Source organism: Calypte anna, chromosome 2 (genome assembly GCF_003957555.1).
Source record: "Calypte anna isolate BGI_N300 chromosome 2, bCalAnn1_v1.p, whole genome shotgun sequence".
In the NCBI taxonomy this organism is placed as follows: domain Eukaryota; kingdom Metazoa; phylum Chordata; class Aves; order Apodiformes; family Trochilidae; genus Calypte; species Calypte anna.
The window spans coordinates 129,529,782-129,554,438 of NC_044245.1; the positions used below are offsets into that span (position 1 = coordinate 129,529,782).

General features: G+C 40.5%; 1 protein-coding gene across 1 annotated transcript in view; it reads right to left on the minus strand.

Annotated features, from left to right (window-relative positions):
• STK3 (serine/threonine kinase 3) overlaps positions 1-24,256 on the minus strand; it is a 125,759-nt gene extending 101,503 nt beyond the window's left edge. Inside the window, exons 1-6 of the mRNA XM_030445956.1 lie at positions 24,053-24,256; positions 16,433-16,513; positions 15,904-16,032; positions 13,693-13,807; positions 3,248-3,412; positions 2,659-2,826 (exon numbers count right to left, since the gene is read on the minus strand). Of these exons, the coding sequence (XP_030301816.1) occupies positions 2,659-2,826; positions 3,248-3,412; positions 13,693-13,807; positions 15,904-16,032; positions 16,433-16,513; positions 24,053-24,075 (681 nt within the window). The 5' untranslated portion in view covers positions 24,076-24,256. The remainder of the gene's footprint in view (positions 1-2,658; positions 2,827-3,247; positions 3,413-13,692; positions 13,808-15,903; positions 16,033-16,432; positions 16,514-24,052) is intronic.
• Between the last annotated feature and the right edge of the window lie 401 nt (positions 24,257-24,657).

A 24,657-nucleotide genomic window follows, 5' to 3' on the forward strand; every position in this document is an offset into this window, starting at 1 on the left:
TAAATACTTTATCACTAGAGGTCAGCATATATGCTGCAGTAAATGGGGGACATGGGATTTTTGACCTCTTGGCAAATTCTTTGCTATTTCTAGTGGCTGTACCACCACATTTCAGGAAAACCTTGAGGACACCTGTATTTTTTCCTCCTTTAAAAAACTGGAAAACACTCCTCCTTTAACGAAAACTCAGAGAAAAACTCTAAAATTTCACTATTCATCATTACAAAAAGCAGAAAAAGACTCACATATCAAACAAAGAATCATAGAATAAGCCAGGGTGGAAAGGACTTCTGAGATCTTCAAGTCCAACCCCTGAAATATGTAAGGCAATCTTTAATTTTTATGTGAATAAAGCATCAGACCTAGTGAGCAGACAAACGGTCCTGACCTTTGAGCCTCAAAACAAGTATGAAAACTGCAGGTGCTGTTGAACTCAGGTAAGCAGCAGAAACAAGTGAAATTACGTTGTTGACACTTGTACAGTCAAATATACTTAAACAGAATACTTAAACAGAAAAGGCCTGATGCTTCCCCCAAGCACACATGAAATTCCACTTTGTATCCCAGTTGAAACTAGCACAATTCTTTGGAGTAGTGAGAGTGTGGTTAAGCAGAAGCAGCTTTACTTGTTTGCATGGAACCTGCTACTTGCTCCCTGCCAAAACACTTGTTTAAAGAAGTCATGTAATATTTCTATTAAGCTGTAAACGTACTTGACAAGGAAATGGCCTCCTGGGAGGGCATTACCTTTGTGGCAGTGCCAGCCAGCCTACAGCAAAACAGTACACAAGGTAATTCCAACATTCAAGTAACAAAATTGCACCTTACATAAACACCACAGAACTCCAACAACATCTAGAAAAAGCAATGAAAATTTGCCCAAGCTTTCATGCTTGCCTGTATCAATTCTGTGTCATAACTAAAACAAAATAAGAAAGCATCTACATATGTTCAAAAGTCCTGTGAAGCTGTATCATATGACACTGGGATAAGTATTGCAACTTAAATCTGTGTATTTCTTGTTAACCACTGTAACAACTCACTAATAAAAATTAAGAAAAACTCTAGGTATCAAATGTACAAAAGAGTACAAACTGCACACAAGCCCTTAAAAACCATAACATAATCTATTAACAAGAACACATGTTCTATGTAACCCAGAACTGTTGTGTTAAATTACTTCGGCCTTTGATAGCATTCATTTGATTACAAGAATTAAACAGATGCAAAAGCTTTCAAACTCAATGACCTTTGATTTATAAGCAGTGATTGTCATGAGTATAAAAACTCCTCTCTGATAATACAGTCTTCACCTGCCAACAGGTAGTGCAACTATATATAATGATGCTACAGTGAACTCAGGTGTAAACTCAGATTTTCATTATAAGTACAACCAAACTTTTATTCAATAGTTTTTAAACTGTTTTTTAAATGTTGATTCATCTTAAATTAAATTCCCATCGCAAACAAGCTTCAGAATAAACATTAAAAACAGGATACTTATTTTGTTCTCAGCTTTCATCTGAATATTTTTAGTTTGAACAGTAATTTAAAAATAGTTAATTACCCAGGGAGGGAGAGGGAAGATACCTTGAAGGAAATATACTAAGCTTTGCTTCCAAAATTGTGAAGTGTTTCTAATCGCAAAACAGACTAATTTTAACTTAGCTGCAAATTGCCATTAAACTTCAGAAACATCCTTGTTCCAAAAAGTACACACAAGCAAACAAACAAAAATCGGGAACCCCACAAACAAAAATCAAGAAGCCAACAGCACTAAATACACTTGAATTCATTTATGTGTTACCTTACAGAAATCATAAACTAACAGTACCCTCTTTTCCAACAGATCCTGATACGAGGCACCATCAAGAGAACTGTGTAAAATAATCTAGTATGTATGACATTTTTGCAGAAAATCACAAAAACTCGTTGTTCTTAGTAATATAAAATGCTTTGCTAATACCAAATGGGCTTTAGATCTAAGCAGTTCAAGAACAGAGTACTTACTGGTGCTCAGTACAATCAGTGCAGCCATTCTTCAGCTCATTTCAGAAAATCAAAAGCCTGGGTAGCAGTGGCTACAGTGATTCATAGCTAAACATTGCTCCCTGTGAACATCTCCAAAAAATTTCTTTCTAATTGCTACTTCTCACAAAGTGACTAATTCTGTTTACAATTTATATTGCAAAAAGTAAACTAATTTAATAACAAGCTTTAAGAGTCAGTATTAAATAAAAACTGGGGTTAATACTAGCAGTGCTTACATCAGACAATTTTGAATCTTTCTTTATGCCATATTCACTTTTCACTCCTTTTTCAAAGGATAATAGCCACTAGGTTATGGCACTCTCCATGTGCAGGTACAGAACAGAATAGGCTCTATATGCTGCCTTCAAGTCAATTAAGCACATACTGCTTTAATTCTCTCTCAAGTAGAGATAAAAGCATTCTGTAACCTTAAAGACAGACTCAAAAACCAGACAAACTGCAGTGTATAGGAAGCAAGACTGAAGGTAAAAATCTGTAGTCTTAAACTATTTGTCTACGAACGTAGTTTTATGGGTCCAGTATTTGGTTTTTTGAGGGGTTTTTTTTTGGGGGGGGGAGTAGGTTTTATTAAACACAGAAAAAAAGAAACCACCATGACAGACTTACCCTCATGGGATGAATATCAGCATATGGAGGCTTTCCTTCAGCCATTTCTATTGAAGTGATACCAAGGGACCAGATGTCTGCCACACAGTTATAGCCAATCTCTTGTATTACTTCAGGAGCCATCCAAAATGGAGTTCCTATAACAGTATTACGTTTTGCCATTGTGTCCTGTAATTATATTATTTATGTAATTAAACCAAGAGGCTTATTTTCAGATTCCTTTTATATTAATTCTGTATTTCAAAGTTAAATTAGTCACCTAAAGGTCAATTAGTAGTGATTTCCAATTAAGACCAAGCAGCTTCAGCTCATCAGCCTACAGAGGTCAATTAGGTGAGAATGCTCAAGCAGAAGCTTAAAGTGAAATCATCAGGCACTTAAAGTATTCAGTATAAAAATAAACAACTAAAAACTTAACAGCCTTGCAACACATTAAGTACTCATCATGACAAAGAATATTAGCTCTACTGCTATCACCAGTCACCCCTCAGACAAAATTCAAGACAGAAGAAAAAAACAGAAGTAGAAGATCATGATTAGGAACACTGAAGCATTTTTCTTTTTAAATAATCCCTCCACAAGTACTTACTGTTAACTGTCCAGCCACACCAAAATCTGCTAATTTTGCATGTCCCTCAGTGTTAAGAAGGATGTTTCCAGCCTTTATATCTCTATGTATTTTTCTCATGAAGTGCAAGTACTCAAGTCCTTTAAGAGTAGATTTCAGAATAGTTGCAATTTCATCTTCTGTGAGCTGCAAGAAAACATACAATCATTTTCAGGTATAGACACTGAGTCTGTGTATTTAAAACATGATTTCATAATGGTTAATAAACAATACAGACAATATACTTCAGGTATTTTAAGACACGAATATGTGCAACAATATTTACATTTCCAAACTCTGATCTGCCACATCTATGCAGATGTGGCACATTCTCAGAAATGCAAGAAGCTACAAAACTGAAGATGCATACTCTCATCTGGCTGCAATACTGGGTTGCATTTTTCCTCTTTCTCTACTTTTTCACTCTTACTCAGAAATTAAAGTAAGCACTAGCAATTCTTCATAGCTTCAATTTAGAAAGTTCTAGTACACATTCGCACCTCACTACAAACAAAACAAAAACCCCAATCATAATTCACTCTAAATTAGCAGAATGGCTCAACAGAAAAGAAAAAAAAAAAGGCTCAGTCAGCAACATTATCTACACTTGTATTGCTCATAACAAGTTGTAATTATTTAACAAATAGAACCACTTTCCAATTCCAGCTTCTATCCAGTCTCATAAAGCCTATGTGGAGCCCAAGGGCAGTTACACATATTTAAACAGAAGTGCCAAGCTCCAATCCCTCCTTTCTCTTCAACCAAGAGCAGCAGTTCCAACAGTGCCAGCCCTTCTACTGAACAACTGTAACTGACCCTAGGTAAAAATAAACCTCTCTAAAATTATTTATGCAACACATCAGTTCACTGATTTTTGTGTTATGGGTTCATCTACAGCAAGTTGGACAGGATGGCACCCAGGTAAGTTTTCAATGTCCTCAGAGACTTCCCCAACCCTCTGGGCAGTCTGTTCCATTGCTCTGCTGCCCTCACAGTTCCTCCTCATGTTTAGATAGAACTTCCTATGCTCAAGTTTTTGCCTATTACTTCTAGTCACATGTTATCACAATAGTAGATCCCTCAATTTCTCCTGACTCAGGGCAGGACACAGTCTCTGTAGCATGACAAGGGACAGCGTCATACCAAGACCCTTTTTTCAATACCTTTAGACCTTTACACTTTGGTGAATGTGTAATGTAAGATGGGAAAAAAAAAAAAAAAAAAGACATTAGAGGAAAGAGGTAATAGTGTAGAGAGATAGTTGACCTGAGTGCACACTAGTGATAACTGGTCTTACCCAGATCATCTCAGCTTTGCCCATTTCTGAACTGACCTCTGATGCATCTGTTATCAATGTGCCTATATGAACCTTTTCCTTTAATAGCTGCAATACATCATGGCCCAGTCAGTCCTATCAGTTAGACATTCTCCTATTTTCACTATAATTTGCCCTTTGCTCACTTCTCCATGTTTTTGATTACCACTGTGCCTTGTATGGAAGTTAGGCAGGGAGCTTCTTGGCTGAACATTGAATGTTTAACTTCTCTGTGAGCAAGACATGGTGTTCTCAGAGATAGAGAGTACGTGTACTGCATTATCCAAGGAGTCCCAGTGACTTTTATAAACCTTCCTCCTATGCAAGCAGAGGACAAAACTGATGGCAGCATTAGTTCTGTGGTCCACAGCAAGCAGTTACTGCTTCTGCTGTGCACTACACATTCCTTGCCTGCCATTCCTCTCAGAGATCTTTCAGTGTTTCTATTCATTGGCACACTGCTCAAAGCCTTTATTTGTGCTACTTTATGCTGACTGCTACTCTGCTTCAAGGGACTGTAAGACAGCAGAGCTGAAAATCCTGTTATACACAGCTCAAACAAGACAGCTTTCCTGCTATTGCACCAAGGGAATAAAACCATCTACCTGATGTGAGTCAAACAAGGGACTTTAAATCAATTGTAACATAAACTGAAATATCATCAGAAGGATATCTGGAGAAAGAGACAATCCTTGTTATGTGAGCTAATAATTTTCTGGTAATTACCTGAAGGCTTAAACTACAGGCAATTTAAGCTCTGACTGTTAAATACTCTTTCTAAATGGTTTACACCACATTGAGCGTAACACCTTCTGGCAGAGCTTTGCCAAATTCAACCCAGTTCAGAAACTACACAATGTCCTGAATCTCCAAAGATATCTATACAGGTAATCCTGGACATGCATTAAAAAAAAAAAAAAAAAAAAAAAAAAGATTGAGCACTGAAGAATTGTTGGAAGCAACTAGGAACCAAAGTATACAAAAACAGATTCAAAGTTTCTCCAACCATTCTTTCATTCACAAAATCTTACACAACCACAAATAAACTCTTAAAATCCACATCAAAATACCTCCTAAATACATGTCCTCCCTTCTTTACCCTAAATCACAGGCTCTCCTCATCAGGATGGTTAAAACTCACTGTCAGGTGGCATAGTGCCAGTGCCCCTAAAAGTACTTTTCAGTTTACAAAGGAAACAGCTAAGAATCAAATGAGCCCATAACACACCTTGCCACAGCACTTGCCATCTATTGAATATCCAGTACTCTATTTTTAACAGCAGTTGCATGCTGACATTACAGGTGATGCCATTCATAACCACCATACATTAGTATTAAAAGAAACTAAACTATCAGTATTTTAATACTACAAATGTGTTACATTAAATGTTGCTGTTGTGGTCTGATGTATGTTTCTTATACCATAACAGTACTGATGGAGCTATATGGATGTTTCCTGTTAAATCAGTTGATTTTATTCTCAGCTTTTGAACATACAGTACCATTCTCTCATCAACATAGCACGGTCTGTACCTTGCACCTTAGTATAATTTCACAGCTGTTATCTTTCTACTTCATTTCTGATTTCTAGTTGTGTCAAGATTCTCATTTAAAATCCTGTGGAATGTCTATCTGTTTGGTAATTTTGGCTAGTTGTGATTCTGTCAGCTGTCCTCCTTTGCTGGATTGGTGCTACCTCCTAAATACCAATTCCAGTTCTTCATAATCAAAACCACATGCAAGTTCTATATTGAAACAAATGTGAATGATAAAGGTGAACAGTGCTACATAGAACATTAACCATTAAGACCATCCTTAAAATGGAAATTTGGAGCAAGCAGATCTCAGCAAATTCAGGTTTTAGACCCATTAGCAGACCAGCTAATCCACACATTTACATCTAACTGGCTATGGATGCCAGACAAGAGACACTTAAGGGTGCGTGTATACAGTCTGCCACACATTACCCAATCCATGCAGTTGCTGGGACAACTCATCTACAAGTTCTCTGCTCTTAAACATTCTCCTTTCTGAGTGCCCCTCTGCTTTGATTTGGGTCAGCTGAATTGCTTTTACTGCCCGAGTCCATTTCCAGCTGCTCTTTTTGCACTACTACACACACGTTTAAGCCTGATGCTTCCAGGAGGTACTATAACACTGCATTAAAGTGATAAGGTCAGGTGCAAATAAACCCACTCTCATGACAAACAAAGGCAAAATCATAGAATTATTCTTCCATCAGAAGAAATGTAGCACAATATGCATTTGTTATGCTTACACACAGTGGTCATTAGCACCAATTTAGTTAGCTTGGTTCTTCAAAGTCCTTTTCTGACAAAGCACTGTGAATAAGGGCAAGAACTTCAATGGAAGTCCTGCCCACAGGTCATTTTAAAAAATACAACCTTTTAAACAGGAAGCATTATTTAGGTGCTCAGTGTTTAAAAAAGCAATTTTACCATTATAAAAAGCAAACACACGCAAAAAAAAACCCAAAAAACCACAAAAAACAGGGAAAGAGATCACTTGGGTCATGTATTACTCACTTCTTCATGCAGTCCACATTCACCCTGACAGCATCACCAAGGGACACCCTGAATACTCTGTATTAAGGGAACAAGGACCAGTGTGTTGATCTTCTTGATTCTGCCAGACAAGGGGAAACCCCCAAAAGCAAATGCATCTGCTGATCATCACCTTCCAGCAGGCCTGCTAACAGCAGCAAAGCATTAAAATGGTCTTATGAACATCAGGATCCTCAAAGGATTAATGACTGCTGGGAAGAAACAGGATCTACCTGACAAGGGAGGTTGAGTATATTTGCCACTAGGCTTGTTAACCTAATGAGAACAGCTCTAAACTATGTTCACCAGAGAACAGAAACCAAAGCCTTCAGGTGAGCAGAGGAAGTAGGGATGCCCATAGCAAACATGGTTCCAGAGGAGGTTTTCTTCACTCCCTTTTAGAGAAAGCAGGCCAGACAAGTACATCGGAAAACCTGGGTATGGAAGTAGACAACCTGGAATACAAACAGGAGGAACTGCCAGTTTGTGCACAGCTGCAGAGCTACAATATCACTGGAAATAGAGACACAATAGGATAGCTCACACAATCAGATGGGTAGAGGCTCATCACAAGTGACAAGCAATAAAGCTGAGCAGGGCTGAGATCTACACAAACATATAGCTCTGCCAATGGAACACTCCAACTTGTTGAGAGTTTATAGGTCAAAATCAAAATGGTATTCCAAAAGTTGAATGCCATCATGGCATCTGCAACAAACCATACAACCAAAAAGATAAAGTAGATGAAGTCATTAACAGCAATGGAAGCAGCTTCCGATCATAGGCAACTGAGCTGAGATCAATGGCTCAGTGTCCAAATGGAGATGTGTGATGAGTGGTGTTCCTCAAGGGTTGGTATTTGGACCAGTGCTGTTTAACATCTTTGTTGGTGACACAGACAGTGGAATGCACCCTCAGCAAGTTTGCTGACAACACCAAACTGTGTGGTGAAATCAACATGCTAGAGGGAAGGGATGCCATCCAGAGAGACCTTGGCAGGCTCGAGAAGTGGACTGGTGCAAACTGCATTAAATTCAACACAGCTAGTTCTGCACTAGGCTTGAAGCAAGCCCATACAAGAACACAGTTTAGGAAGAGAACAGACTGCAGACAGCCCTGAGGAGAAGGAACTGGGGGTTGTGGTGGACCAGAAGCTCAACATGAGCCCTCAATGTGCACTTCCAGCTCAGAAAGCCAACCAGGTCCTGGGCTGCATCCAAAGAAGCACAGACAGCCACCTGAGGGAGATGATCCTCCCCCTCTGCTCTTAGAGACCTCACCTGGAGTATGTGTCCAGTTCTGGAGTCCCCATCATAAGAGAAACAGAGTTCCTGGAACATGTCCAGATGAGAGCCACTAAAATGATCAGAAGGCTGGAGCACCCCCCTTGTGAAGACAGGCTGAAGAGGCTGGGGTTCAGCTTGGTGAAAAGGGGGCTCCAAGGTGCTTCACCAAAGGGGTCCAAGGGGGCTTCAATACCTGAAGAAGGCCTACAGGAAAGCTGGGGCAGGGCTTTTTACACAGTTGTGTAGAGAGAGGACAAGGGAAAATTGTTTCAAACTTGAAGAGAGGAGATTTAGGTTAGACATTAGGAAGAAATTCTTTAATTAGAGAGTGGTGAGACATTGGAACAGGTTGCCCAGGGAAGTTGTGGCTGCCCCCTCCCTGGAAGTGTTCACGGCCAGGTTGGATGGGGCCTTGAGCAACCTGGTCTGGTGGGAGGTGTCCCTGCCCATGCAGGGGGGTTGGAACCAGATGATGTTCAAAGCCCCTTCCAACACAAACCATTCTGTGATTCTAGGGGGGGGGGAGGGGAGTGCATGTAAATGAGTTCAGGATGTCAACCAGCTCAATACCTATGGGGAGGGCAACATGGCAGGTTACAAAAAAGCTGTAATAATTTTTACTGCTGGTGCTGTACAGGTCATGCACAGGAGGTTTTCATTCATGAGTAGCGTGAGAACTCACCAGGGATGGCAAGGAAAGCTTTGACAACAACTATGAGATGCTAGAAGTTAAGTTACAGAGGGAAATGACAAAATCAAGTAGCAGAACCAGATTTTCAGACAGTAAACCTCCACTTGTTAAAGGAACCAGTGGGTGAGATCCCAGGACATGCTGCCCTGAGGGGCACTGGAACCCTGAAAAGCTGGTTGAGCACCAAGGGCAACCTCCTCGAAGTATGAAGAGAGTCCTACCTGATATGCAAGATGAACAGTAAGCACAGCAGGAAACCATTTTAAATGAACTAGGAACTCCTGACCGAGCTAAAGGGCAAAAACCAGAGCACATAAGAGACAGAAGTAGAAGTAGGAACGAATTACTAAAGACAAAGCAGCATTAAGGAGCAAAATCAGGAAAGCCAAAGCTAGGCTGGGTTTGAAACTGGACAACAACACAGAATAGCAAGAAGAGCTTACATTGGTCTATCTGCAGAAAAATTAAAAAAAAAAAAAAAAAAAAAAAAAAAAAAAAAAAAGAAAAAGACACATGAAAAACATTTGCCTGCTGTTAAATGGGGGTCAATCTATTGGCAAATTATACAAAAATCTCTTAAGCATCTTCTTTGCGTGGGTTTTTTCAGGATCTCGGATGTCTTTGCCTAGTAGCAGTAGTGGAAAGAAAATCCCTCTAGTAAATGGGAGAAATAAAAGATCATGGAAACAGATGCATCCAAAGGTGCCAAGAAAGAAGCTAGTGCCAACTCAAGCCTACTTCTTACCAGCTTTAAAAAGTTACAGCAATCCGGGAATGCCCCTTATTACACCATCTTCAAAGAGAGCAAGAATAATGAGGACTTACAGGCTGGCCTGTTTATACTCCCTCAGTCTTCAGGAAATTATGGAGTAAATTGTCACGAAAGCTAATTTCCAGACACACAAAGGGTAAAAACATGATTGGTAAGAGCCAGCACAAGTTCGCCAGAAGGAAATAATGTAAAATTAACCTGGCTACTTTCCTCTGAGCATGAGAAAAGAGCCAATGATGTAATTTAACTTGACTTCACAAAGGCTGTTGACAGTCTCCAACAGCATCTTTTTAGCCAATCTGGGGAACCACAAGGAAGAGGTGGAAAAAAACTGGCTGGACTGCTGGGCTATGTGGTGGTTCAAAGTGTAACCAACACCCAGCTGTAAGAGATACTCCTCAGAGGCAGATACTCCACTCCTCAGGGTGAACATCTCCACCAACAACCTGGGCAGTAAACTAGAACACACTCCTCATGTTTGTCAAGAACATGAATCAGGAGGGAAGCTGCCAACACACTAAAAGGCAGGGCTGCAACTCTGAGAGACCTCAGCAAGTTGGAAGAATTAGGTTGACAACAACCTTGAAGTTCAACAAAAGCAAAGTCCCACACCTAGAACAGAAGACCCATATACCATGAACAGTATGGGCTGAGGATCAATGGGACCAAGTAGCATTGCTGCAGGAAAGGTTCAGGAGTGACTTCAATCATAGAATGGCTTAGGTTGGAACGGACCTTAGAGATCAACTACTTTAGCAGTGACCCAACTGCAGAAAGAGATCAGTAGCAAACACAAACACTGTAAAACCCAGCAAATAGAGTCCTTAGAACTGAAGTAATATTTTGTACACTTTCTTCCAAGGATCATATATTAAAAACCATGTCTGTGAATTTTATTATGTCAAGCATTTAATCAATACATGGCTACCAGCACTTGCAAGACTACCCACAAAATGTATGTCCAATATTTACACACCTACTTCAGGTGTCAAAGTCCAGAAATCATCTAGGAAGCCAATTCTCCTTAGAACAGACTTGGAGATGTCCATAGCAGTATCTGATGAGTTAGTAACAGTCTTTATTTTCATGGAAAGATAAAGGTCAGATGAGGCTTGGGGAAAGATAATTTTGTCTTCAGAGCAGCTCTTAGTATTTTTCCAGTAAACATCATACCTCAGATTTTAAACTAACTACTTTAATAGCATATACAGCAATTCCTTAAGGAGGGACCATGACCCACTAACACAGAGTCCTGTAGGAAAAGGGGGAAGACAACTTATATTTTATGCTGCACACGTACAAGAGGATGTTGCATGGCCAACCTTAGTTCTGTAAGTTCTGAATGCTTTTTGGAAGCCTTTTGCATGCAATAAATACATAGTTATTATGGAAACAGATTAATACCTTCCAGCTCTAACTTGTTCTTCTATCATGACAATTAAACTTATACAACACATCTTATTTCTACTGCACAAACACTTTTCCCCTCTTGCCCCCCAAGATGACAGATCAGCTTGGGTTGGAAAGGATCTTAAAGATCATCTGATTCCAATCCCCTGCCACAGGCAGGCACACCTCCCACTAGACCAGGTTATTGAAGGCCCCTTTCAACCCGGCCTTGAGCACTTCCAGGGAAGGGGTATTCACAGCTTCTCTAAGCAAGCTGTTCCACCATCTTAACTCCCTCAGAGTGAAGAACTTTATCCTACTGTCTAATCCAAATCTACCCTCTTCTAGTTTTAAGCCATTACCCCTTATCCTCTCACTACACACCCATGTAAAAAGATGAAAACTAACTTTCTCCTATTAGTTAATTTCCAAGCAGATGTATACAGTATACGGTTTTACTGCAAGGTTACAACAAAGCTCTAGCATTTTGAGATCCAGACACCATAATGCATTGTTGCAGGAATGTATAATGATAAAGAACTAAGGAAAAACATTCCTAAAAATTGAAGTGTCACTCAGCATTTATGGAAGTCATTTATTGCACCAGTTCATTGCAAGAATAAGGGGTTTTTAGACAAGACTGAATAACTTGCAGTATTTTAGAACTTAGTATAGGCTACCTTGGTTTGTAAAGACAGACAAAAAAAAAGGCAACCAGGATATTTGGGATCAACTTCTTTCCTCCTCTTGCTCAGTCTGACTGCATAGAGAAGTACTTCAAGAGTCTAGGTCTAAAGATCACTGTCTGAGCAGTAACACAGCTGACTAGCCTTTTGATTCAATTCACCCCCAAGAAGGCTTCCTGACAGACCATGGTCAGCAGCTTACCCAGGATGGACCTGAACACTGGCAAAACTTCTGGTCACTGAGATGACAAAAAAACGCAGGAGTTTTACTCTTTGCATATGGACTGGCTGGCTACTAATTAATCCACATGGACTCATCTGAAGAAGTTATGCTGCAATAGATGCTACTTCAAGAGAAAACCTAGAAGTTATGAGGCCTCATCCAATTACAGCTGAAAATTTACAAACTTTAGTGCAGCAAAGCCCTACAAACTATAACTACTTTAACTATGAAATCACCAAAAAACATGACTGCTTAAAACTGCAAAATAACATTCTTAGGAGCAAAGTGCCTTGAGCCCAGAGAAGAAACAGCAGTCTGCCCTGGACTCCCATTGTAGCATATAGAGATAGCAACACCAGGAGGACAGCATCTAGAGATACACAGACACCATTCCTTTCAGTTACTAGAGTTTCAACACATGAAAAACCTAACTAGTTAAGAAAATATGGCTGAAGCCAATCAATAAGAAAACATGAGCTTATGCATATATAACTGATAAATAAATCACTAAGTAAAGAAAGTCACTGTTTAGACATAAAATGCAGGACCCTGAGACCCACCAGCACACTACGTGTACAGTAGTAGATTGCTCTGCTTACAATACTGTCCCAAATAAGGTTCTGTATCACTTTGGACAGCATAGCCATTACACAATATGCTACAGTCAACCCAGTCTAGTCCCCAAAAAGAGACAGGATCAGAATGACTCAGTTGATCATGGTCAGTGGATGAGCAAGTATACTCTAAATTATCAGTAGAGAGGCAGGATTGTTGGTGTCAGTACTCCCTAATCTGTTAATAGCAGCCAGCAGGACCTAAAGCATTGCTTCATGTTGTAATTATCTATTTCAAGCAGCCACTGAAAAAATGCCAGTCTCATTCCTTCTTTTCCTTCTTTTTTCCCACTGCTCATTCCTAATGTCTCTCTTGCATCATATCAAGCCACTGTGCTGCCCTAATAAGCCCCAAGTTAGTCCATGACAGGGTGGGGAAACAGACAAGAGAGCAAAGAGTTCCCCCATTAGATCATCAATCTTATCCAAGATCAGCCTGCAGCCACACCATCACTGCATTTGATAAATGGCAACACATCAGTCAGGTTGGATGATAACAGGGGAACTGCCCTTTTTGGCAGCAACCCAGCTTGACTGTACAAGATACACGTACCTCCCAAATCAGTCTCTGAGAAAAGCAGAGAAAAGTAGACACACAATCCTGTTGCCTTGGACTGATGAACAGCACACCTCAGATAAGCTAGCATGCAAAATAAGGTTGCTGCAGCGCTGCTGATCAGCCTGGCAAGCCAGAAAACTCCAGGGCAGAATTCCAATGGTAGATTTAACTTCAAAGTAGTGTCTTAGGCCTCCTGAACAAAAACATGCTCTTGTCAAGCTGAAAAATATCTTGAGGCTTCTACTCTTAATTCTGTTTTGGTTTAGTAAGTGTTAAACATTTTTTGAAAAAAAAAAAAGAGAAAAAGAAAAAAACCCCCTCAACTCACCGTTTTATTACGAAGTCTAATTATGTCTGAAACAGAGCCAGCACCACAATATTCCATAACAATCCATAGATCTGTGTTCTTAAAGTAGCTGCCATAGTACTTGACAACATAGGGACTAGATGGAAAAAAAAGTTAAACAGATTAATTTTAAGTAGGTGGAAAAAAAAATCTTCACAAGTATCATTTTAAAAAATTACAGTTTGACAGACACTAACACAGCTAAAAAACAAGTATAATCAAATACATTTTAAAACTGTAATTAGCTTAATCAATGCCTTGTTAGAATGAAGTCTGACTACTTAATAAAATTACAAATCATCATATCACAGAACAGTTTGGGTTGGAAGGGACCATAAAGATCATCTAGTTCCAAACTCCTGTGCCATGGGCAGTCCCTGTGCAACCTATGCCAGTGTCTCACCACTCAAGAATTTCCTCCTAATGTCTAAGCTCTCAGCCTGTCTTCATAGAAGAGGTGCTCCAGCCCTCAATCTTCATGGCCCTCTTCTGGCCTTGCTCCAGCAGCTCCATGTACTTCATATGTTGGGAACTCCAGAACTGGGCACAGCACTCTCGGTGGAGTCTCAGGAGAGAGGAGTAAGGAGGGAAAATCACCTCCCTTGAGCTGCTGGCCACACTTATTTTGATGCAGCCTAGGAAATGGTTGGCTTTCTGTGCTGGCAGCACACACTGCCAACTCATTAACTTCTCATCAACCAACTAAGGCTGTTCTCAAGCCATTCTTCTCCCATCTGTCTCTGTGTTTGGAACTGCCTCGACCAAGATGCGTGACCTTGTACTTGGTCTTATCATGAGACTGGCATGGGCCCACCACTCAAGCCTGTCAAGGTCCCTGTGGATGGCCTCCCATCCCTCCAGTGTGTCGACCACATCATACAAGCTTGGTGTCATTAGCAAAAGTGCTGAGGGTAGACATAATTCCATTGTCCATGTCACCAAAGATGTTCAACAGCACCAGTCACAGTTCTGACCCCTGAGGAACACCACTCATCACTTGTCTTCATTTGGGCACAGATACAGTGACCACAACTCTGAGTGACACAAACTTCTAGTGATCTTCAAATACAGATGTAGTTTTCCCAACCATTACTCTTCTGATACAAAGCTGCTTTTCCCTTCTTTAGGGCCTCTCAATTTTTAGCTTTCCACACCAAGTTATGGATGTTTCTCAACTTAAGAAGACCAAGTTGTTTTCTTCTCGGAGCAAAAACACATGGAAACTCACCCATGTTTTTCTAATTTTGCAAGAATGAACTTATTTCAAGTAGAGACCAAGATTTCCATATTAAACAGAATCTAGTGTTGGTTTGAACAAGACTTCCAGATTTGCAAATGCATTTTCATACTGAAGTGGCTCATGTGAGGAGATAGTACAGTCAGAAGTAGAACACACTGCTTTGCTACTCATCAATTTGTCACTTGGAGTATGTTTCCTCAAAGGCACTTGCAAAAGAAAGGCAGAAACAGATGTGGTAAACATAACAAGAATCTTCCTTCAGAAAAAGTGATAAGATAGTGTACTTATGAAAATACAAGGCTGGAGGGTTTATACAAAACAATATACAAAATTTAAAATTTACAAACAAAAAAAAAATAACTCCATAGAAAAGAGGAAAGCAAGGCCATTTCTGCCTCCTTGCAGACACTTGGTGTTAAGGCTTCCACTCCTTACAATACCAGAAATCACAAGATTGATCATCTGTGAACAAGTGTAAGGTAACAGCCCTTCTTCAGAACTATTAGAAGATTTTTCACTTTTTTAAAGTTATGTTCCTGCACAAAAAAAGCAAATCAGTAAAATGTTATTTTAAAAGTTAACTGCAAGTCATCAATCCTGTGATAGAAACATCTTTATTTGTCTCCTGAAATAGGTAACTGGGAATTCACAAGATCTCATATATTAAGAGGAAATATTAACCTTTGGGCTTGCCAGTGCAAATCAAGTGAAGAAAGCATGAAGAGTTCTAAACAGAGGCAAGTATTTATTCTTTCAGTAGCTTCTGTGGTGTACACTATTTGCACCTCCTTCACTCCCAAAGTGGTTCCTTGAAGTAAGCTGTCCAAAATCAACTGCTTTGATTTTCCATGTTACAAAAAAAAGTTTGCAGCTGCATGTATTTCAGCCATATTCACAAATACAAAGACATTGTCGCATTGACTCTTAGAAAGACAAAGAATTGTTACACCTACCTGTCACACTGTTGCATTATAGAGATTTCTTTAATTATTTCTTGAAGATCTGACTCCACAGGGACTTGCTTAATTGCTACAACTTGACCGGACTCTTTGTGTATTGCTTTAAACACGCTACCATAAGACCTACAAATAAGAGGGACATTTTTTTTAACCATGATAAACTGCTGCCGATTTCCATTGTGCAGAAATGTTAAAAAGTCACAGAAGACACATGTGATTGAGGGCTTTTTTTAGTATGGAAAAAATTAATTTCTACTGGTACCTCAGAAAAGATACAGTGCATTTAACTCCAGTAGAGCAGCAAGCAACTTGGCTGCCTTAACAAAAAAGGGACACTGAAAAATGTGTATTTGGGGAAACATGGAAGTCTATCAATTAATACATTTGCTTTATTATTAAAACTTGTCTAGAGAAGCATTCCTTAGGACATCTAGAGTCACTCTCTCTGTGACTTAATATTCCAGCACATGCTTTATATACTCTTTCCCTCTGATCTCATCCTCTCATAAATAGCTGCACTTACCCTTCACCAAGTTTCTCCAGAACATCAAAGACTTCTTCAGGCTGCTTAGTTAAACTATCTTCACTTAGCTTTTTCAGTTTGCTAAAAGAAAAACAAAGGTTATTTGGTTGGTTGGGGATAAAGACACAGAAGTCAAGCAAATTCTCATACACGTGAGCAGGTAGAAAAAGAGAGAAGGAAAAACATAACCCAATGAAAAAATAAAGCTCCTAACTAAAGTGCAGTAATAAAATTTCAATCAATCATCATACAGGATGTACAAAGTTATAACAATTTATTATCCCTTTCCCACTAATGTTTGCTTAATTCAATGCAGCATGGGACCAATCCACTGTCCAAACCTTTGCTAAAGTAAAAAGAGTGAAAGAACACTGGAAAGCTCCCCTTTAGACAAAAAGCAGCCAGCATGCAAACACATGCTCGTTGCTGCCTACTGTATGCCATAGTGACATCTAAGAATGATTGATTTATTCTTTCACCCACACAAAGTATCCAGTTTCTAAACTATACAACTCATAAGCCAATGAATTACAAAGAGCTCAAAGTCAAGTTGACTCTAGGAGCAAATGATGCTTCAAAGGTGGTAGGAGAACACTGAAATTCCTAGAGCTGAGTACTCTAAGAATGGTTGGGGCACTTCCTTTTGCATTTTTGTCAACACGCATATGGACAGGTGCAACAAAATCTCTAATTACACATAATCACACAGTCTCCCATTTCTGCCAGCACTGTAAACCCACTCTTACCACTATCCTCTGCCCTCTACAAGCAGTCCTAACCTTTTTCCCTGTCTACAGCATTCCCATTTATCCAGCCCCTCAGGCTCCTGACAGTTCTCAGAACACAACTTGGCTGTAAGCTTGCAATAGAGCTGACACTGAACATAGCACAGGAAAATACAACCCACACACATTGCAGTGAGGCCAGGAGGCTGAAACACGTAAATTCTTCACCTTCAAAGTTAGAGAATTATGCTGCGAGTCTGAAACAACAAGTTAACTCTATATTATAGCCAAGGGTACTATTAAAGTAGAAGATGAGCTGCAGAATAGCTGGTGCTGTAGTGTTAGATATAGACAATGTATTCCATATGCAGGAGGAGGAATAAAAAAAAAGAAAAAAGGAAAAAAAAGCTTTGAAGAACAGTAGATCATTGAGAACTTATGGAAAATATGTTATGCTGTGACACTTTCCTGGAAATGAATACAAAATAGGAGAAGGGAGGAGGGCACAGACAGAAAAGATTGTTAAATCTAATACTGGGAGAACAGTGTTCAAAAGAAAATCCTTCATATTGAGAGATGCAAATCTGTGATTCAGAACTAATAGAAACTGAAATTAAATGACTGATGAATTCCTGAGTCAGAAAAGACTCAGTACTGACAACTACCTTAGTAAACACAAAAATCTAAATAAATTGTATAAGCACAGACGTCAGATGTATTGAACAAGGAAAGCAGCAAGAAGGCTACAATAGAGAAGGATGTACACATTTGTACAAAGAACTACTCCATAGATGTAGCTATTGTATGTATGAAAAGCATCCACATTCAGTATAGAACAGTGCATGAACAGCCAGCTGTAAGGACCATGCAATTTGCTATAGGAAACAGGCAGGGAGCTTGATAGCATGTGTGGTTAAGGGAGACTAAAAATCCTCAGCAAAGGAAAGGCACAACTCATGAACAGGAAGAAAAACAGTAAAAAACTCAAATAAATAAATTCTGTTAAATAAAGTCTGCAAAAGCAGCCTACAAATCAAAAGTGGGACCAAGCAACAAGTCTTGCTTTCCTTTTTACCATCTCTCTGCTTGTCAAGAGACTAGAAACAAGATAGATGGAACTGTAATTGGAGAATCACAGAACCACAAAAGCATTGAAAGGTCTGGGTTGGAAGAAGTTTATAGGTCATCTAGTTCCAGCCTCTCTGCCATGGGCAGGTACACCTCCAACTAGAACAGGTTGCTCCAAGCCCAAACCAGCCTGACCCTGGACACTTCCAGGTAGGAAGTGTTCAACCACAGCTTCCCTGGGCAACCTGTTTCATTGTCTCACCACCCTCACAGTTAAGAATTTCATCCTAATGTTTAATATTTCTTCTTCCACTTCAGAACCACTCCCCCTTGTCCTATTCACTACATGGCCTTGTAAGAAGTTGTGTGTTCCCCAGCTTTCCTGTAGGTCCCCTGCAGGTACTAGGATGCCACTATAAGGTCTTCACAGAGCCTCCTCTTCTCCAGGCTGAACAAACCCAACCTTCCCAGTTTGCTTTCATAGCAGAGGTGCTCCAGCCCTCGAGGATCACCTCTGTGGCCCTTCTCAGAACTTGCTCCAACAGCTCCTTATCCTTCTTGTGTTAGGGGCCCTAGAACTGGATACAAGACTCCAGGTGCAGTCTCAGAAGAGTGGAGTAGAGGGGAAGAATCAGGTCACTTAACCTCCTGGCCACAATTCTTTTGATGCATCCCAGGATATGGTTGGTTTTCAGAGCTCCAAGCACATGCTGCCTGCTCATGTTGATCTTTTCATCAACAAATAACCCCAAATCCTTCTCCCCAGGACTGCTCTCAATCACAGATTTTGCAGGAATGCACACATTTCATTACTGATCAAGTGAAAGTTGAGATAAATTAAGAAGTATGGGGAAAAAAATTGCAGGAAGGTATTAAAGAAAAAAAATATTAATTTTGCTTCCCTAATTTCAAGCTTTTGGACGGGCGGGGGCTAAGTTAGGGGGTTTAAGTTAGTCATCCTCTGCTTTCCACCAACAAAAAGCACGCACAGTATGCTTAAACCAATACAGCCCTCAAAAAATAAAAAGCACAACCAAGCTGTGGAGGGACTGAACTTTTTAGTAACTTTAAGAAACTAGAAAATATACAGTGACCTTAACCAAAGAGGTCTGAGAACATTTCTGCCTGCTCACCAAAAAAATTATACCTGCTCAAATGAGAAAGAAAAAAAATCCATACTAAAAGTATTCCAGCAGCATAAAGACAGAATGTGCTTCAGCAGATTTAGAGAAACAATCAAACAGCTAAAAACTGATCAAAACCGATGTCATTGCCAAATACCAAATTATCTGGAGTACTTAAGAGGCAACCAGGACAGCAAAGAAAGAAGCCTTCTGTAGTGTTAAAACTTCTTTCACATTATCCAACTCTGATAAATATAAGCATAGATATTACTTAACACTAAGGCAAGCTAACTAGACCTGTGTTAGCCTCAGGGATTTAATCACCAAATACACTCAAAGTATTTCACACTCCTTCACAAATATACTGAAAGAGTACAGATGCCTAGGTCTGGTGTTCAAGTAACAGTATTAAGACATTTCTTTGGACAACAGAAAGATCCTAATGACTCAGGATGTTTAATGATATCTATTTCTAGAAGTTTAAAAGAATTCCCAGCTCTTTAACTACAGAACAGCATGTGATATACCCTGAAAGGGTTGCAATAAAGGAAGTGTTTAGGAAAACTTCATGAGAAGCAGAGAGGAGTAAGTTGATTGTTACAACTGGCTGTAAAGCACTAAGAAAAATACAAAAAGTAAATATGAGAAATACTGCATTATATTGACTAAAAACAAGCAACTAAAAATTGAGAGAAACATACCTAAGACTTCAGAATGAGCATCTCAATCAGGAACTCTGTGTGTGCCCTAATATCCACACTTTAAAAATGTGCAACTGAAGTCATACAGATGCAAATATCTCAGAAGATTCACTACTTTTTTAAAAGCCTTAAAGTTTTCTACATGGGAAGTAGAACACCCAGCAAAATACCTGTTTGCTAAGGCACAACTAGAAATATAAGGGGCCTGGGGTGAGGTGCATGAAAGGGTAGGAAGAAGGAAAGCACAAGTAAAGAACCAAATGGCTCAGGAGCAATTGGAGAATAAAAAAAATAAAAGATACCTCATTCCTCTCTCTTATGGGTCCTCTAATTTCATAATAGAAGTGCTTAAAGAAGAACAAATAAATAAGTAAATTGAGACACTGCTTTATTGTGGCCACAGGATACAAGTGCAGTATACATACTTATGTGGGGGAAAGTCTTCTTTATACTGGAAGACAAGTATAATACCTGCATGATACTTTGTCTCTTAAACAACAAAAATATATCCTTGCAAAGAATTTTACTTTAATAAATCCAGATGATTAGAGAATACATTTACATTCAGCTTGATTAGAAACTTGTGTGTCAGCAAAACATCACATAAACATCAGCAAAACTCCACATAAATAAATGTATAAAAAACTAGAAACAGTAAGAGGCATACAAGATGCTGGCATCAAGATCAGCAAAATCTGAATTGGGAACTGAAAGAACAAGAGATTTATTTCCCCTCTCCCAACATGAAAAAGTAAAGTATGACTTTGGCATCCTATGGTCATTATGTACAGTTTACAAAATAAATTAGTGATGTGCTGCAGAGGAACACAAAAAACCCAGAAAGCTAACAAACAAAAATAAAGCTGGACTAAAGAATAGAACTCCATCAATTACTGTCAGGAGTTATGGAAAACTGGACAGCTGCTCCATGGAATATGAATAAATGCAGTTTCTTTTGCAGAAGAACTAGCACACTGAAACATTTAAAAAGAAAAGCTGGGATCAGTTATGCTGATACACTGGGAGAGCAGCTAGGAAGAGAAATAACTGCAGTCACCAATAACAGAGGGAGTATGTGGAAGCCTTGATACATTTACACTGCCTTACCTTGTTCACACAAGGAAAAGCAAGTTTAAGACAGCTTACGTTATTGTATTGCATACTTACATCTAGTTTTCCAACAAGAAAACTAAGGAAACTTACACTTCTACCCCATCATTTTCAGGGGGAACTTGGCAACTGCCATCCATGTGACCTTACACATCCCTTGACACAAACATAAAACCCAGTGTATTTTTCACAAATGGTTCACATTTTAAAAACTAGTTTTTCCCTTTCCATAGAACTTAAATTTTAAAGAAAATTAAATTGCCCAATTTTAAATAAAAGATTGGAAAACCCTAACACATTTCATGTTTGTTAAAGAGGCCTTTTATTCAGCAGCAACATGATGGAGATGGGCAAAGATTTAAAACTATGCATTTGTCATAGGTTGCATACAAGTGAAAACTGCATCTCCAGTTACTTGGCTTATCTCCTCATACCCAAGTATGCAAATACATACCAAAAAATACAACAACAATAACAGGGGAAAATTACAAGACTCAGAGGCAGATTTTGTAACATTCTTCCAGGAGTGAATATCCTTTTTAGTGACGGAAAGAAAAACATACCTGAAATACAGTTAGAAATTCAGATGCAATAAACCACTACCAAATCCTGCACAAACTGTTCAGTAAATTTAGAGTAATCCTTCTGATGTTTATTTCTAAAAGTAAAGGGAATTCTTTTGAAAAGGATTCCCCCTTAGAAGTCGTTTGTTACTGTTGCAATACACTGACCAAACAAGAAAGGCTACCGATTTTGACAGTATTTCCATTTCAAAGCCAGTGTCCCCATCTGACACTTGGGGATCCTCACTGATACTTTCTGAAAGGCTGAAAACCATGTTGCATGTTCCTTTACAGGGAAGAGGGGGATAAAAATGCCCTATATCTTTGAGAGAACACTGGTATTCTAAGACATTCATGCAGCTTTGATGTGTCCATATGAAATTCCCACTAGATTAATGTCTTGCACTATGGATATCACAGCACCAGACCCTCTTGAGTACCTAACTGCTCCTATGGACAAGCATCAAAATAACTAAGTGTAGTGCTCACATCTGTGTGGCCAAGTAAACAAGGTGTGTCCATCTCAAGCAGTCAAGATAGGCATCAAAAACTCCAGCCCACAAAATTTAAAAAAAAAAATTTGTACCGCTTCAGAGAATCAAACAATTGGGAAAAAAAAAAAAGAAACAAACAGATAAAGGAGATATATATGCACATTTGTGAAGAAGCAAGTTCAAATCTTTTCCCCTACTCACACACAAAAAAAAATTAAAAATACATTAAGTTCTCATCACATTCGAATTTCGAGACATAAGCTTCAAAAAATATGGAAAGTACACACATGCCAGAGAGCTTAGAAGTTCTCTCATCACCTTTCTAGTTCTTCCTGACTTATCCTAAAGATTTAAACAGCTCCTCACTTTTAATTAGGCCAGACACACACCTCCAGCTAGATAATCAAGTTAGAGCAAATCCTAGATCTTAAAAAAAAAAAAAAAAAGTTTCAGGCTATGCTAACTTCCGGTTTTACTTTCAATCCTTTTTTATCACCAGATTCCAAGCTTTGAACTGGTAACATTGATTACTCTGCAGACATTCCCACTCCTCCTCAGTCCTTGCTGGTGCCTGTCCTATTAACTTTACTTGGGACATGCAGCACTGTCAGCCTCCATCTGAGGTGGCCCTGCTCTGGCAGGGGGGGTTGGACTAGATGATCTTTCGAGGTCCCTTCCAACCCCAAGGATTCTATGATTCTATGATCTACAATGTAGGCCTGTCCCTCCTCACCCCCTTGCCTGCCAAAAATACTTCACATAACAACTCAGAAGTCAATTTTTGATCAAAGTTCTCCATAGTAGACACTGTTGTTTGATGTATTCCTGAAGGAAAAAAACAGATGTTCAAGACCATGTTCTTCCCATCATCCTGCAGGATTCGATTTTAAACACCTTTAAAGGCTTTAACTGTAGAATGTGTTTTAAAATAGACTTAAAAACTATTTATTCTCTTCTGCCACCACTTACATTGCAGTCCCTACATTTTTCATTAACAGGAAGCAAAAGTAAAACACTTGGAACTCTAATAAGTATATACATAAACTGTATAGCTACGTTCTGTATACCATACGCTCTACTTAGTATGTAACTACACCAGGAGAGGACTGTTCCAATTTAAATACACCCATAGAACGAAAACAAAATTGTTTTGTGCACTAAGACAGCAGTACCACACTTAAAGCACAAGTTCGTGTTTTCACATCATCACAAGTGCACACAACAATAAGTTAGATAATAAATGCTAAAAAAAATTTAAAAAAAATTCACATGTAGTAATTAAATGGCCAGATACACCATATAGATTTCAGAAAACACTGTGGGAATACTCTTGATTTTTGCCTCTTCCCACTCCCTGATTTGCAATTACAACTATGCAACCCCCACCCCCACAAGCATCCCTCCCCCAGCAGGACACACAAGGGCACTTTTCGAACGTGAAAAGAACAACCACTTAGGTCGGTTTCTTCCACGGACCCGAAGAATAAAGCGCCCAGACCCCCAGGCCACAAAGAGTTCTTCTCGGCTACAAAGGTTCCTTCGTTTCACGTTAAAACGTTCTCCCAGCAACTCAACCACCCGCACGGGCTTTGCAGCCACCTGGACGTTTACCCAAGATGGTTATTTCGGGGGCCCTCCCCCCTGCGTGAGACCTTCCCAACGCAGTTCCTTCGCCCGCCCGTCACGCCTCAGCCCCCGCCGCTGTCCCGCCGCCCCTTTCACAGCTCCCACCACCGGAGTCTCCCCAGGCCGGCGGGGGGGCCCGAGGCCTCACCCCAGCCGCGCCGCCGCGCTCGCTTCCGGGAGGGGAAGGGGCCGCCAGGGAGGGTCGTTACCTCTTGGGCGCTGCCTGCTCCATGCCGCCGCCGGCCCCCCGGCCCAGCCCTCCGGAGGGGGCCTCCCGGCCGAGCCCCTTGGCAACACCGGGCCGGCAGCCGAGAAGTTCCTCGCAGCTTGGAGGCTCGCTGGCCCTTCACGGGAAGCCCGCGCCTTCCCCCAGCCACCGCCGCCGCTCTCGGCCTCTCTCAAGCAACCGCCACTACCGCTACCTACCCGGCTGCCGGCGGAGCCCCGCCCCCTCGCGCCTCTCATTGGTTACCGGCCGGGACGCCTCCGGCGCTGATTGGGCGGCGCGCAAGTCGCTCAGAGCAGCGGGAGTGACGAGGCCCCGCCCCCCCACGGGAAGGGCGGGCGGTGTCGCGCCGGCGGGAGGGGGGAACATGGAAGCGCCGGGGCCGCGGCGCCGCCGCGCTCCCGGCATGCTCCGCGCAGTGCTGGCCGCGGGGCACGCCGGGAGGTGTAGTCCCGCCGGGGAACCTGCGCTGCCCGTTCCTGCCCCCCGGAGCGGCCTGGCCGGGCGAGGCGAACCGGGAGGCGAAGAAACGGAGACCCGGGGCCCTGAGGCGCCGCCGGGGTGAAGGACAACCCCCCCCCTCCCACG